At 47.8% G+C, this 16,308-nt stretch overlaps 1 protein-coding gene across 6 annotated transcripts in view; it reads left to right on the forward strand.

Annotated features, from left to right (window-relative positions):
• The window catches only part of LOC133255665 (uncharacterized), a 63,759-nt gene that overhangs the window by 36,306 nt on the left and 11,145 nt on the right, over nt 1-16,308 (forward strand). For 5 of the 6 annotated variants that reach the window (XR_009738999.1, XM_061430157.1, XM_061430155.1 and 2 more), the window contains 3 exons: nt 6,529-6,594; nt 7,054-7,181; nt 16,158-16,212. Coding sequence is in view for 5 of the 6 variants with exons in the window: in XM_061430157.1 (XP_061286141.1) it covers nt 6,529-6,594; nt 7,054-7,181; nt 16,158-16,212 (249 nt within the window). In the remaining variant the exon portion in view is untranslated. The remainder of the gene's footprint in view (nt 1-6,528; nt 6,595-7,053; nt 7,182-16,157; nt 16,213-16,308) is intronic. The other variant, XM_061430156.1, reaches the window with a different exon arrangement.

The following is a 16,308-nucleotide window of genomic DNA, read 5'->3' on the forward strand; positions in this document are numbered from 1 at the left end:
GCCTGGCACACAGTAGGTGCTCACGTCAATCCAGTCCAGCCCTCAGTGGGGGTTTACCATGAAACAGATAATGGCCGGATCTTGGTGATGAGTCATTCGTTACCCTTAGTGGTGTCAGATGGACCTGGTCTGCCCCTCATTATTGTAGGAACTTAGATGAGTCATTTCATCTCCCTGCACTTCGGTTTGCTTGTTCGTCAGTGCAGACAGTCAAGCCACTTTGGCAGGGTTGTTGTAAGGATTAAATGAGGTCACACGTGTAAAGCGTGGAGGCCTGTTGCAGGCCTGGAGCCAGCCTGAGTTCAGGCTGTGGGTAGCCACCTCCTCCCACTCTGGGGGAGTCCTGGCTTCAGAGAACAGTGTCCCCTTTGACTCTGCCGGCCACCGCGGTCACTATACCACAATCACGGAGTGCTGGAGAGCAAATAGCTCCTGTCAGGCCTGGCCTTTTTCTTGGCTGCTGCTGCTCTGGCCAGCCAGGTTTGGGTTGGCAGGCAGGGTGAGTAGCTTGGCTTTGATGTAAGCTGTACTGAAGCTGAGAAATGGGGGCGTGGGGATCCCAGCCTGCCTCAGTGACTCAGGGCCAGCTCCTAGTCTTTTCCCCAGAGCCTGGCAGAACCCTGCTTGGGGCCAGTAGAGGGAAGCAACTTGGCACCAGGGGGTCCTCATACCTTCCCTAAGACATAGGTATCTACTTTATAGATGGGGAAACTGAGGGGATTACTCCCTAGCTCTGGTGACCACCAGGCTGCATGGGTGGACAGAAGTGCCTCCTGGTTTGCTGTGGATCTGAAGGTCCAGCCCATTCCTTAAGAGTGGCCTGGTCTCCAGGAGACACCCCCTGCCCCATTTAAATGAGTATGTCAGGCCCCACAAACAGGTTTCCTGGGCATCTGATTCATGCCTGGCCCTGAGGCTGGCCAAGGGAGCAAGGAGGATGCACCAGACATAGCCTGTCTCAGGCACAGGTTTGAACTCCAGCTCCGCCACTGGCCAGCTCCAGGGGCAAGCCCCTCTGGGCCTCAGTTCCATCATCTGTAACATAGGATGTAGGGAAAATTGAAGTACTTTCTGTGAAAAGTGATTTTTAAAACTGTACTGTTTATGCAAGTGAGGGATTATTAACATTCCTGAGCTAAAACCCCAGTCTCTGTCACTGAAGAAAAGCTCAGGAGAGAAGGGATGAAGGGCTTTGGCAGGTCACACAGAAGGGATGTACTTCTAGTCAAGAGCCTGGAAGGGGCAGAAGGTTACTCATTTTTCAGAGGAGGAAAAATGGGCCTTAGACAAGGGTTTGCCCAAAGACTGGAGAAGCAGGAATTGACCCCAGCTCTTGGTGGGAGTCCCTAGCCTGGACTGCTGTGCAACCCTGGGAAACGGCAGTAACCTCTCTGGGCCTCAGTTTCCCCCATGCCAATCACACAGAGGGACTGCTGGGGGTGTTTTTCTTCTAAAGCATTTGTGCATCATCTGGCTTCTCTGACTGCTCTGGACAAGGTGGTCCCAGGTCCTTAGGAGGTGAGGAAGGCAGTGAGAACCCCAGCGGACCATGCCAGGGTGGGACCCAAGGCAAGGAGAGAAGTCCAGGTTGCAGGCACGCAGGCCCGAGGTGGGCAGGAGGAGGAAGGGGAGGAGGGAGGGGACTGTTGCCAGGCAGGAAATGTCTGCTGGCTGGCATCAGGCGTGCTGGAGCTAGCATGCTTCCTGTAAGCAGTGCGCACGAGCCTAGTGACCTCACCCCTCAGACATTCTGGGACAGCACCCCCAGTCCAAAGAGGCTGTCCCATTGTCCCCTGGAACAGCAAACGGGCGGCAGCGCCGACCTCTCGGCATCTAAACAACGTCCATTCATTCATCCGTGTTTACCAAGCACCCACTCTGGGCAGGCACCGTGCCAGACACCGGCACGCAGAGACTTGGGAGCCAGGGCAGTGGGCTCACATTTTCCAGCTGGGCCCCCTGTACCTGGAACGGGCGCCAGTCTCCTTGCATGCTCTTTGGATTGGGACTCTGAAGTGGTCATTGATGAGCAAGATCCTGGAGAGTGTGTCAGCCTTGGGGGCAGCAGGAAGATGACCCGTGAACATTGATTTGGCCCCAGTGGTAGCCAAGCACTGCCTCTGTTCCAGGTACAGGGGGCCCAGCTGGAAAATGTAAGCCCACTGCCCTGGCTCCCAAGTCTCTGCATGCCAGTGTCTGGCACGATGCCTGCCCAGAGTGGGTGCTTGGTAAGAAGGCAGGAGGCAGGGTCTGCACCTATTATCTCATTTACTTGCCCAACACTGAATAGGCCATCATCCTCATTTATAGAGATATAGCCTCAGGTGAGTGACCTTGCTTCAGGTCACACAGTTCAAAATGGTTTCAGCCAGGATTCAGATCTGGTTCTTTCCTAGGCACCAAGACCTCAGATTCTGAAACTAGTACCCCTGAACCCCTGACCTGGACCCTCAGTTGGAAACCACCCATTAGCCTAGTGGCTTTGGGCAAGTTGCTTGGGCTCTCTGAGCCTCGGTTTTCTTATTTGTCAAGTGGGGCTGAGGGCGATTAATTCGTAGGATGGCTGTGAAATTTAATTGGGACAGTGGATGTGAAAACAAAAAACAACAACAAAAAAAACTTGTTCACTGGCTGAGGCAAGTGGCTTTAGGAGACCTCATCATTCAGGGGTTTCACCTCTCAGACTTCTCTGGCCACAGAGGACTTGGAAAACTCCCAACCCCTTCCTCTGCCTCCAGGTCTAATCACTCTGAGTCATCAGCCAGAATTGACGGAGTACATCCCAGTTTGCTCGATGTATGGGCAGGGACAGATGGGAGGAATGAGAAGAGAAGGCACAGATGAAGAACAGGATGCTGTGGCTCTGTCCCCTTCCTCTCCTCCCTCAGGAGTCTGAGGATCTTGGGGGGTGAGGAAGGACCATTCTGTATGAAATAATGAGACCAGTACAAGCCACCATAAAGACCTTTTCTGCTCCCATTTCACTTCATGAAGATATCTCAAGTCTTCAGTCATTTCACAGAGGCTCTGAATTGCTAATATTCTCCCCATTTTGCAGATGAGCAAATGAGGAAACTGACACTTGGTCAGGTTTACTTGAAGCCCCTGAGTTAGTAGGCAAGTGGGATTTTAGTCTCTGCTAGTAACCCTGACTCCTCTGTGGAGACTTCCAGAGCCAGGCAAGGGAGGGGGAAGGTCCTCAACAGAGAAAAGGAGAAAGTCTTGCTTTTTACAGCTGTGCAGGACTCTTGCAAAAGCCTTGAGGCAGGTGAGATAGAAGCCACCAGAATAAAAATCCCTGCAGATGTTTGTCCCTCTCCTGCACCCTCCAGAAAGGCCTTCATCCCATCTACCCTAAAACCCTAGAAACCTCTGCCTGCAGTTCTACAGCCTCACTTGGGCTGATAACCTGGTTTTCTGTGGAACTCACCAACCTGGGGCTGTCTACAGGTGCTGGGGCCCTGACGACGGTCTTGGCTGCCACCATTAGCTTGATGACCTTGAGCCCATCACGCCTCTCCAAGCCTCAGTTTTGCCATCTGTTGAACAAGCTTATTAATGAATGTTGTAACTGGAAGGTTGCAGTGGGCATAACCTGGAATGGCTGGCCCAGCAAGCTTCTGAAGTTGACTTCCATGCTTCCCTCTCCCTGGGAACTTCTCCCTTCTCTTTTTCTTCTGCTGAGAGATGGCATCAGATAAAAGGGAGACAGTTTGAGAACTTGAGAAGAATCCTAGACGTTAGCTGCTGATAGCTGAGCTTAAAATCCATCTCTAGGGAATTGCCTGGTGGTCCAGTGGCTAAGAGTCCATGATTCCTGTGGAGGGGGCACCGGTTTGATCCCTGGTTGGGGAACTAAGATCCCACATGCCGCCTGGCCAAACAAAACAATCAATCAAAACCTGTCTCTCCTTTGTACCAGCCCTGATCAAGTACGTTGCTTTTCTGAACTGCAGTTTGCTCCTCTGTAAAATGGGGATATAAGGTCAACCATCCAGAGGGAACTCCCTTCTTTCATCTGGAGGTGGAGAACGTATGCTTAACTGAGAAGCATGCCTCAAAGGTGGTGACGTCTCAGAGGAGTGGGGAAGATGTTTCTGAGTGAGGTTTGGAGGAGGGTTTCTAGTACTTTCTGAAATCAAATCCCTTACATTATAAGTTACTCAGATATAAAACCTGGTTCAGATATTCATAAAGAGAAACAAGCCTGCCCCTGTTTAATCTAGGTCAATGCAATGAAAAATTTTGAGCCTCTGTTGTGTTCAGGAACCATGCAAGGCACTTTGTAGGATGAGGGGGATCATGAATCAGACATGAACTCCGTCTGCCCTCAAGAATCAAAAGAAGTAATGATGACATGAATAGGATATCTCCATGTAACCCTAACAGGCGCCTTGCACAGAACCTGCTACATGTGTGTGCATGCTCAGTCACTTCAGCTGTGTCTGACTCTTTGCAGTCCTATGGACTGTAGTCCTCCTCTGTCCATGGGATTCTCCAGGCAAGAGCACTGGAATAAGTTGCCATGCTTTCCCAACCCAGGGGGAGAACCTGTATCTCTTGCATCTCCTGCATTGCTAGTGGATTCTTTACCCACTGAGCCACCTGGGAAGTCCCATAGTAGGTGCTGAATATGTATTAATTGAAGGTAACAAAACTACAAACTATGATGGGGGGGTAGACCCTGAGTGAGGTGATTTCCCAGAGGTGGGGTCATTTATATTGGGCTTTGACGGCAGCCTAAGAGTCCTCTGCTCCTCCGTTTGTCCACTGATCCTCCATCAAGGCTGATGAAGACCCCAGCAGAGCAAAACCCTAACTTCTCCTCACTCCTGCCCACCAGCCCTCATCTGAACTCTGAGGAGTCTCCGGATGTGAGGAGGAAGTGGCTGGGCTGCGGAAGGCAGGCTCATTTCCAGTGCGGGGCTGGGCCGCCAGCCCCGGGTCCTGTTTACACAGCAAGGCGGACAGGCCGACAAGACTTGGCGGCAAATGCGCTTCTGCCTCTGAGAACAGAAGGGGCTGGCAGATCCTGGCCAGGCCAGGCGCAGAGTGGCCTGTGCCAAGGGGAAAGTCAAATGTAAAGAGTGTTTCCTCCTGGCCAGGCGGCCCCAGACTTTTGTCTCCAGTCTGCAGGCAGTTCCTCCAGTGATTCATAATCAGCGGGAACTTATAAATAAACCCCACCTCGACCTCGCACCACAGCCTGACTGGGACCTGGGCGGGAGCGAGGTAGGGGAGGGCGGGGCTGGGAAATGGGGAGGCCGAGGAGAAGCCCTGAGAAGGCCTGGGGGCCTGGGGTGATGCTAGCCACTGGGCAGGGGCACCTCTGACTCCCTATGGAGGGATTGCAGGGTGTTACCAGCAGTCCTATCCCCCCCGAGGCCTCAGGCATGGGGCCACCAGTCAGAAGCAAGGATCGCTGAGAGGCTGGAACTTTCATCTGCTTCCCAGGAGGGTGGTAGATGAGACTAGGTGGAATTTTGAAATAACTGGCCTTTAAAACCTTTTGGGGAATATAATTTCAAATTCATGAAAAAGTTGCAAAAATAGAACAGAGAACTCCTGTATAACTTGCAGCCAGATTCATCAATTGTTTATATTCTGTCCCATTTTGCTTCATCATTCTTTTTCTCCTATATTTTCTTTTTTGGAACCATCTAAAAATAGGCTTCCAATTATGGAAAACAGTATAAGGTTTCTCAAAGAAACTAAGAATAGAACTACTATATGACCTAGCAATTTCACTCTTGGACATATATCTGATGAAAACAAAAGCACTCATTTGAAAAGATACATGTACTCCAGTATTCATTTTTTTGTTCATTCTAAGTCTCTTCAGTCGTGTCCAACTCTTTGCGCCTCTATGGACTGTAGCCCAGTATCCTGATAGGCTCCTTTGTCCATGGGATTCTCTAGGCAAGAATACTGGAGTGGGTTGCTGTGCCCTTATCCACAGGGCCAATGTTCATAGCAGCATTATTTACAACAGCCAAGGTATGGAAGCAACCTAAGGGTCCGTCAACAGAGTAATGGATAAAAAAGATGTGGTACATATATACAATGAAATACTACTCAGCCATAAAAAGAATGAAAGTTTTATATTTGCAGCAACATGGTTAGACCTAGAAGGTAATATGCTAAGTGAAATAAGTCAGACAGAGAAAGACAAATACTGTATGATATGATATGTGAAATCTAAAAAATACGACGAATGAATATAACAAAAAAGCAAACTCACAGATATGGAGAACAAACCAATGGTTATCAGTGGTTGGGGGCACAACATAGGGGTGGGGAATAGGAGTACAAACTATATTATGTGTAAGACAGGCTCAAGGGTATGTTGTACAACATGGCAAATATAGCCAGCATTTTGTAAATGGAGCATAACCTTTAAAAATTATATAAAGATAGTAAAAATAGGCTTCTAGCATCACACCTCTGTGCCCCGTATGCCTTCACTGTGCATTTCCTGAAACAGCCATTGTTTGGAATTCTGATCAACCACTTACTAATGTATTCCAGGGCAAGATGTTCAGGTCTTGTGTCCTCTGTGAAGCAGGGCTGCAAGGACCCCTTACCAAGGAGAAGGTGAGGAGAAGTAATAGTGGAAATATCTATCAGAACAGTAAAGATAGGCACAGCTCATTATTTTGTGCAAAGCAACTTGCATACATTATGTCGTTTGACCTGCACAGATGAAACAGGCTCAGAGACGGTATATAATTTGTCCAAGATCACACAGCAGGCTAGGCTTTGATATACACAGTAAGCACTGAACTAATCCTGGGGCCTGTCCTCATCCTTATTTGCTGCATGATTGTGATCAAGGGCTGGGTTCCTAGGCCTCTGTTTCCCCTTGTGATATGGGCACTGCTATCTCCGGGGTGCTGGGTGGGGAGGGAATGCAAGATGCTTCTGCACGCAGCCCAGCTCTCCAGTTTCTTGGAAGAAATACTTCCTGTGGAGTGGAAGCTGCTCCAGCAGTCAAACCAGCCTCTCTGAATTCTTCAGGTCGCTTTATGATCCAGGTTTAAACCTCTCTTGCAGATTGTCTCTGGAAACTGCGAAATCTGACCAGAAGGCCCTTAGCCTCCCAGGCTCTGTAGCTTCTGCAGTGATGAGGCCTGACCACCAGATGGCTCCACAGAGGCCACTGCTCTCTCAGGGAAGAGGAGGTAGGTGTTCGTCCAGGGGTGGTTTTAATGTGATTTCTCTCCTTGGGAGTGAGAGCAACCATGCTGTCTTCCCTTTGGCTTCAGGTTGCAGAGAAACAGGAGGGAAGCAGGTCTCCATGGTCCCTTGGCCCGCACTCTCTGCTTTACAGGGGTTGCTACCTGGTTGAGCAAGGCCCGGGACTGTAACAGCTGCTGGATTTCTCTAGACCTCAGTTTCGAACATTTGCAGAAAGGGGCAAGTCCCTTCTGCCTGGCTTTCTTCATGGGGTCTGGATGGCAGGTCAAACACCAAGCCTCCATTCCCACATCTGAAATTGGTATAATAGTAGAGGTTGTTGTGTGTCGTCATGAGGATGAAGAGCTGCCCACATATGAAGAGATTTGAGGGTTAAGCCTGCAGCCACCTACATGTGAGCTCTGGGATCTTCCTTCAGCTTCCAGAACAGCTTCCTTTATAAACTGTAGCGCAGGACTTCAGAGTGGGAGGCCTCAGGGCTCATTTCACCTGTACCTTCCATTCCTCAGAGGAAAGTCCGGAGAGCAACAGTGGACTCGCCCAAGGTCTTACCACCCCATCTGACCACACTGGAAGCCACGCCCACTAACCCTGGGTCAGGGGACAGCTTGCATTAACTCTTTTCTCCCCTCTGCCCAGAGACCCAGTGGAGAGACCCAGAGTTGGGAAGGGCTGGTACAACGGGGGCAGGAATGGGCACAGAGTGGGCCACCATGAGCTGAAGGCCGGGCTGCAAAAGAGCTCAGTTTAGAACCCAAGGAACCTCCCTTCTCCTGAGGGACAGCCAGTGCCCCTGCCCCCACCAAGGTCTTCCATGCCCCTAGGGGCTCACCTGCCCAGACCCTGGGGCAGCGGGGGATTTCTTTTTGAGGTTTGAACATTCTACAGGGAACTTGCTGGATTTCTATTCCTACAGTGTATCTAAGCTTTTATTTATGAAACAAGGTTTCTGTTCTTGGTTAATTAGTGGGCTCCTATAAACCCTCTCCCCCAGCTCAGGATGTGGAGGGCAGGGGGAAAAACCAATAAAAATATAAAAATATGGAACTCCAGATGCACTGGACAGGGCCAGCCTTCCTGCCTGGAGAGAGGGAGGGACGTATTACCCCAAATTAGTAACTGCCAGAATCCCAGGCTGATAACAAGCATATTTTGGGAAGAACATGCTACTAACTTGACCTCATTCACACACAACTGTAACAGACTGATGGAGTGGCTTTTTCTTCAGCAAGTTTGAATGTGGGAGGAGAGAGGGGTCCTGAGAGCCTGGGAGTGGGGTGAGGAGGCACCAGCAGGAGCTGGGGGTAGGCAACAAAGAATGAAAGCTGAGGGCTCCAGGGACTGACAGTACTGCCCATGCGCCAAAAGGAAATGGACCACTGACTTTCAGGAGAGGCCTACCTGGGTTGGGAGAGGGGCAGATACTCAATTTCCATGAGTCAGTGTTTTCTCTTAGGGGAGAAAAGCAGGGTACTGTAACCTCCAGTTTCCCCCGGAGGAAGGGTTCCTGCAGGCCCAGCCTCATGCCTGGCTCTCTGCAGAGCCCCTCAACTGCCCCCCGGGGGGGAGCACGACTGTCAGCTGTCAGTAGACTGAGGCCCAGAGAAAGAGAAGGACTTGCCCAAGAGCTGAGTTAGTACAAAATGCCTAGAAGAACCAAGGTCTCCTGGTCAGTTGCCTTTTACTCACGTTCTGCCTGAATATGAAGTTAGGCCAAATCAGTATTCCTGGCTCTGTGATCCTGGACCTTGCCAAGATCAGTTTTCCTCATCTGTAAAATGGGAGACTATCTCTTACCCACTGGAGTTGATGATAGGATTTGGTACTATACGAAATGCCCTGGCATATAGTCGGCATGCAATCAATGGTGGCTATAATAAAGAGGAGTCCAATCTTACTTCAGGGCATGGTTCTTGAGGTCATTTAATGCAAAGACTGGAAGATGGTGAAGGACAAGGGAAGCCTGGCGTGCTGGTCGCCAAGAGTCAGACACGACTAAGCCACTGAACAACAATGCAAAGAAAGAAACAAAACAAAAAATAGACCAAACCCTTGAAAATCCTTTAGGAAGTCACCGAGAAGAGGTAAATACTTATTCGGGGTAAGTGGGGAAGAAAGTAGAAGGCTTTAGGATTGCCAAGGAGCCAAAGGGTGAGACGTATGACAGGCAAACTGTATCCAGTGGACGGGGTGCTACGCAGGCCTAGCAGGTACAGGAGGGTCAGCGCCAGAATGGGCAGGGCCTTGAATGCCAGGCGGAGAAGTCCGGACCGGCTGGCTGCTGTCAGGAGATGTTTAATTTTGGCAGTGGGGTGATTAAAGGGAGGTTCCCTGTGTGCGTGAATTTCCACCCACCTCCAGGGTTGTTTCTCTGCTGGAGAGCCGGGGCCAATTTATGGCTCCTGGCTGCCCCTATGCAGCCTCTCCCAGCCCTCCTCCTCCCTGGCTGTCTGGCAGCCAACTGAGTTTTATGTGGGGAATCTGAGGAATTTGAAAAGGCAAAATGCAAATGCCACTGTTGGAGATTTCCTTGTCAGCCTCCAGAGGGGAAAGGCCCCTCTTTGTGGGTTAAGGAAGAGTGGCTCTCTCGGGCCCCAAAGAGCATCCCCATCTGTGGGGATGCTCAGGGCCAGTTCCTTGACCCCCATCTGTGAGAAGCAGGCAGTGTCACCATAAACAAGCACTCTCCTCTGGAGCTCTTGGAGAGCCAAGCTGGGTAACAGAGAGAAGTCCTTGGACACTGTAAAGAGCCTGCCGCACGCCCTGTGTTGAGACAGTAATGACGATTCCTGAGTGCCCTCCTTTCACAGAGGAGGGAGTCGACAGAGGAGGGAATGGGGAGACTTTTTGTCTGGGGGTCACCGGGGCCGACCTGGACAGGGGCCAGGGGCCCAGCGCTGATGGGACCGGGTGGCGGCCTGGTGCAATGAGCGCGCTGAGGTCGCGGGGCGGTCCCGGGTCTCGCACGTCCCGAGACCCTCAGGGCCTCGCCACCGCCCCCGGACCTGCCGCGGCTGGTGTGTGTGTTGGGGGGTTGGGGGGAGCGGTGTGGGGCGGCCGGGAGCTGGGAACTGGGAGCCGGGAGCCGCGCCCGAACTCGGGCGCCTCTATCTCCCGCGGCCACGGCGTCTCCGAGTCTCGGCGGCCCGAGCGCCGGGCGTTATCTGCTCTTGCCCGGCCGGGCCCCTTCCCGCCTTCCCGCCAGGCCGGGGCCGCCGTGGCGACTGGCTGCTCCCGCCTTATCATCGGCTGCCCCCGCCAGCGAGCTGGGGCCCAAGTCTGACCCCCGCCCCTGCCGCTCCGCGGACCGCCCCCTCCCGTCCCGGACAGCCACCCACCCACCCAGATGCCCCCTCCCAGGGTGGCCCCCTACCCGATGTCCCTCTTAGAGCGGCCCCTTCTGGGGCCAAGCTGCGGGAGCGCTTTCCCCAAGGGGCACGGCATCAGAAAAGGGTGTTTGTCAGATTTGTCCTTTTCTTAAAAGGCAAGCCTAACTATGGTTAATCCCATTTTAGTCACGTTTTAAAGGATTTCATAAGAGAGGCAAAGTTATGCAAAACAAAACAAAAGCAGTCAATCCCTAAACCCACTATACATCAGGGCTGGGCAGGGGCGGGGTGGGATAGAGTGCTTATTCATCAGGTCGCCCTAAACCGCTTCTGCTCAGGGCTTACTGTGTTAAGTGTGACACCCCTTGGAAGGGAAGCTTCCCCACCTAAGTACTGGAATCTGTAGGCCATAAAGCTTCCCGTAGAGTTGGTGGCAGAAAACAAGGGTGCAGCCCTTTGTAATAGCAATTTGGCAGTATAGACAGAAAGCCATAAAAGTATTCATACACTTTGACTCAGTAATCTCACTCTGGGAATGTATCCCAAGGAAATAGTTCAACAGCAGTGAAAGAAAAAGACAAAAGCAGAAAACGGTGGGTCCATCCATCTGTAAAGCTAGTGAACGTATCTTTCTGAGCGAAAAGTTGGAATACACAAATTGCATGGAACTGGGTTCGTACTCACCATGGTGCCACCGTGAACCCATCAACAAACCTCAAATAAGTGTCTTAACCTCACTGAAGTTCCCTTTTTGTTTCTGGGAGGTGGATAACCTCACCACTCAGAGGACTTTCATAGGAATTCCAGGAGACAGCCTGTGAAAGCATCTAGTACAGGGTTTGAGGGCAGAGGAAGAACGTAAGAAGTGTTTATTTCCCTCCTTTCTTCATCCTTACAGAAATGAAAATATGGAGTATTTCAGGTCACATTTGTAAATACTAGAGAAAGTGCACACGGTATGTTAAGAGCTTGGGATTTTTAAGTCCTTCAAACTTGGATTGGGCTAGAATCCTAGCACCACTTACTTCCTAGCTGTGTAATCTTGACAAGATATATTTCCTCATTTATTAAAAAATGATGATAGAATTTACCCTGTAACTGTTGTGAGGGTTAAATGAGGTAGTATGTGGAATGTGTTTAGGTCTGTGCCTGGCATATAATAAGCACTCAGTAACTGGTAGCTATTATTATTATTAAGTAGTATTTAGAACTAAATTCAATACCCCCAAATACTCCAAGTTAAATGTCATTATATCCTTTGTGGAATACGATGCAGCATTTAAAAAGAGTGAGATAATCAACATAAACTAATGATGCACATGATAAGTGAAAAAAAGACTTGCCTCTATCTGGATAAGTGACTGAAATATGAAAAATTAGAAGTACAAATATAAGTTTAGGGAAAGTCTTATACAATATTGAGAGTAAGGAGGATCTTCTCAAGAAAGCCAGGAAACCAGGACCATAAAGGAAAAGACAGATTAGAACATATCAGGTATTTAAATGTCTCCATGGTCAGAGGCCCTGTAAACAAGTCTAGAGACAATCATAGATGAGAAGTGTTTGTTACATACAGATAGATAAGAGCTTCACTTTTCTCATACCTTCAAGACCCCTCATGCAGAATTCCTACAAACTAATTGGGAAAAGACAAACAATAGAAAAATGGATGAAATTACTTCACAGAAGAGGAAATGCAATCATGAGAAAGGCAGACCTCCTCCCCATTTGTTGGGGAGATGCAAATAAAACCATAAACAAAATACAATTTTTCACCAGGCACTAACTATTAAAATAGAAATGGGCATGCCCTTTGCCCCACCAATTCCATTTTCAGAACTATCCATAAAAAATAATATCCATAAAAAAAAATAATTTATTTTTTACTCTAGTGCTCTTCACAGTGACAGTCCCCATGTCTGCCTCTTAGGGCATGAGTGGATGAATTTGGTTACATCCATGCCAATGGATACTGTAGACTTCTAAGAAGGAGCTTGTTGAATCTCTGTGCAGTAACTTGCACGGTTGTCTGTTCTGTTAGGTATAAAAAGGCAATTGTGTAGTAGTGTGTAAAGTATGATCCCATTTTGTGTTTAAAGAAAGTGTGTGTGTGGTGTGTATGAGAGAGAGAGAGAGAGAGAGAGAAAGCCTCCAAGACTTCACTAGGATAAATGTTGGTTATGTTTGCCTGAACGTAAAGAAAAGTGGGTATATATACTGAAAGGGGGCAAGAGGTTTTGTCCAGTTTTCTTTTTTTCCAGTTTTATTGAGATATAATATTATACACATTTAAGGGGTACAATATAATGAATGAAAGTGAAAGTCGGTCAGTTGTGTCCAACTCTTTGTGACCCCATGGACTATGCAGTCCATGGAATTCTCCAGGCGAGAATACTGGACTGGTAGACTTTCCCTTCTCCAGGGGATCTTCCCAACCCAGGGATTGAACCCAGGTCTCCCCTATTGCAGGCGGATTCTTTACCAGCTGAGCCACCAGGGAAGCCCAAGAATACTGGAGTGGGTAGCCTATCCCTTCTCCAGAGGATCTTCCCAACCCAGGGATCCAACCGGGGTCTTCTGCATTGCAGGCAGATTCTTCACCAGCTGAGCTCCCAAGTGGTGCTAATGGTAAAGAATCTGCCCGCCAATGCAGGAGATGCAAGAGATATGGTTTTAATCCCTGGGTCGGAAAGATCCCCTAGACTAGGAAATGGCCACCCACTCCAGTATTTTTGCCTGGGAAACCCCATAGATAGAGGAGCCTGGCAAGCTACAGTCCATGGGATCGCAAAGAGTCGGACACAACTTAGTGAAACAACAACAATAATACTTTATATATATTTATACATACACACACATATACATATATATGTGATCATCACAATACATTTAGTTAACATCCATCACCTAACATATTTTTTTCTCATGATGAGAACTTTTAGGACCTGCTCCTTGAATATTTCCAAACAGCTTTGTTAACTGTAGTCACCATGCTGTATATTCCCAGAGCATAAGTAGAAGTTTATACCTTTGACCAGCTTCACCCATTTCTCCCACCCTCTACTTCTGGGAACCACCAATCTGTTTGCCCATTTGTGTAGTTTGACATTTTCGGCTTCATTTGTAGAAATTCTGAATGTGAGATTTATAAACCCTTCCTTCCCTGCAGGTGAGCCTGTGGAGAGGCTCCTGCCAGCCTGTTCTGGGTTTCTTGGTGGTGGGAGGAGAGAGGGGGTGTTCTCAGGTCCCCATCTCTCTCTAACCTCTGGCTCGCTGCAGCAGCATGTGTTGTTGGAGTTTGGGAAAATGACAAACAGATTTGATCACACACAACAAAACAAGAGAGTTTGCAAGGCAATATGATCCCCGGTTGAGTTTTTGTGAGAAGGAACAGCCTGTGTCTGTGAGTGTGTCGAAGGGCTGGGAGGACCTGGCTGACTGCTAAAGTGGGGTGTGCTGAAGGGGGTTTTATTTTTGCACGTCTCTTGTTTGCATTTTTCTACACTGTGCATTATTGCTTTTGCAAGGATAAAACAACGGAGTATCTTTTCTCCTGAAGTATACTGTTGTATTTTTGTACTGCGATTGCAAGGAGAAAATGTGGACAAACACCAGAATTTGGGTTTGGATGATGGGACCCAACCCCACTACAATTTTTTTTTTTTTTAAGATTTGTGCCTTTTTTTTTTCATAAAATTATCATCTTAACCATTTTTAAGTGTACAGTGCAGTAGTGTTAACTATCATATAACAGATCTGCAGAACTTTTTCATCTTGCATAACAGAGGCTCTATATCAACTGAACGTATTCCCATCTCCCCCTTCCTTCAGCCTATGGAAACCACAGTCTAATAGTACTTTCTTTCTCTGTGAATTTGACTACTTTAGAAACCTCATATAAATGGAATCATGTAGTATTTGTCTTTTCCTGGCTGACTTACTTTACTTAGCATAATATCCTTGGGGTTTGTCCATGTTGTAACTTATGACAAGATTTCTTTCTTTTTTTAAAGGCTAAATAACATTCCTTTGTGTATATAGGCTACATTTTGTTTAGTTCTTCAAAGGAAATTTAAGCTGCTTTCACCTCTTCAGTTTTCTGAATAATGCTACAATCAACATGGATATGCAAATATCTCTTCAAGATCCTGTTTTCAATTCTTTTGATATATACTTCTATGGGCTGAATGTTCCTATACTCCCAAATTCCTGTGTCGAAATTCTAATCCTAATGTGATGGTGTTTGGAGATGGAGCCTTTGGGTGGTAATTAGGCCATGAGGGTGGAGCCCTCACGAATAGGATTAGTGCCCTTATCCTTATAAGAAGAGGCCAGAGAGGTCCCTAGCTTGCTGCTGTGTGAGGACACAGTGAGAAATCAGCACTCTGCAACCCAGAAGAGGGCTCTCACCAGAACCTGACCATGCTGATAGCTTGATCTTTGATCCCCAGCCTCCAGCACTATGAGGAACAATTTTCTATGAGGAACAACTACGAGCCACCCAGTCTATGACATTTTGTTATAGCAACCCAAGTAGACTAAGGCATATACCAAGAAGTAGAATTGCTGGATCATCCACTCCAGTATTCTTGCCTGGAGAATCCCATGGAGAGGGGAGCCTGGCAGGCTATGGTCCATAGGGATGCAAAGAGTTGGACATGACTAAATTGACTGAGTACACACGCATGTACATGCTAATTCTATTTTTAACTTTTTTGAGGAAAGATCATACTATTTCCCACAGCAGCTATATCATTTTACATTCCACCAACAGTTCCAATTTCTCCACATCTTTGTCAGCACTTGTTATTTTCTGTTTTTTTTTTGATAGTGACCATCCTAATGGATCTGAGATGATATTTTGTTGTGTTTTGATTTGCATTTCTCTGATGGTTGTGATATTGAGCATCTTTTCATATGCTCGTTGACCATCTATATATCTTCTTTGGAGAAGAGTCTATTCAAGTCCTTTTTCCATTTTTTCATTGGGTTGTTTATGTATTTATTTGCTATTGGTTTGTTATGGATACTAACCCCTTATTATATATATGATTTGCAAATACTTCCTGCCATTCTGTGTGTTGCCTTTTCACTCTGTTTTCTTTGCTGTGTGAAAATGTTAAGGTTTGGTGTCTTCCCACATGTGTTTTTTGCTTAGGTTACCTGTGCTTTTAGTGTCATATCTGAGAAATTATTGCCAACTCCAATGTTTTAAAGTTCCTTCCCAGTTTTCTATGAGTAGTTTTATAGTTTCAGGTCTTACCCATCTTGAGTTGATTTTTGTATATAGTGTTAGATAAGAATCTAAATTCATTCTTTTGCATGTAGATACCCAGTTTCCCCAACACCAGCTGTTGGAAAGACTATCCTTTCCCCATTGTGTAGTCTTGGCATCTTTGTTGAAGATCATCTGACCATACACAAGGGTTTATTTCTGGGCTCTCTATTCTGTTCTATTGGTGTAAACATCTGTCTGTATGCCATTACCATACTGTTTTGGTTGCTGTAACTCTGTAATATGTTTTGAAAGCAAGATGTATGAGGCCTCCAACTTTGTTTTTCTTTCCCCCTGTATTTTAATGTGGCAAATTTCTATCAAGTAAAGTTTGAACTGTTATCCCTGGTTTGCAGGCTGGGAAGATCCAGGGGAGGACATGGAATTGGATTTTCACCTGGGGAAGCTCTGGTAAGCATACACAGAGTGGATGACCACTAACTGTTTGCCCACCCAGCCATCTGGCACTCTCTTTCTTGGTCTGCTCAGCCTGCACTAGCCCACAGT

This window comes from Bos javanicus, chromosome 10, assembly GCF_032452875.1.
Source record: "Bos javanicus breed banteng chromosome 10, ARS-OSU_banteng_1.0, whole genome shotgun sequence".
Classification (NCBI taxonomy): Eukaryota; Metazoa; Chordata; class Mammalia; order Artiodactyla; family Bovidae; genus Bos; species Bos javanicus.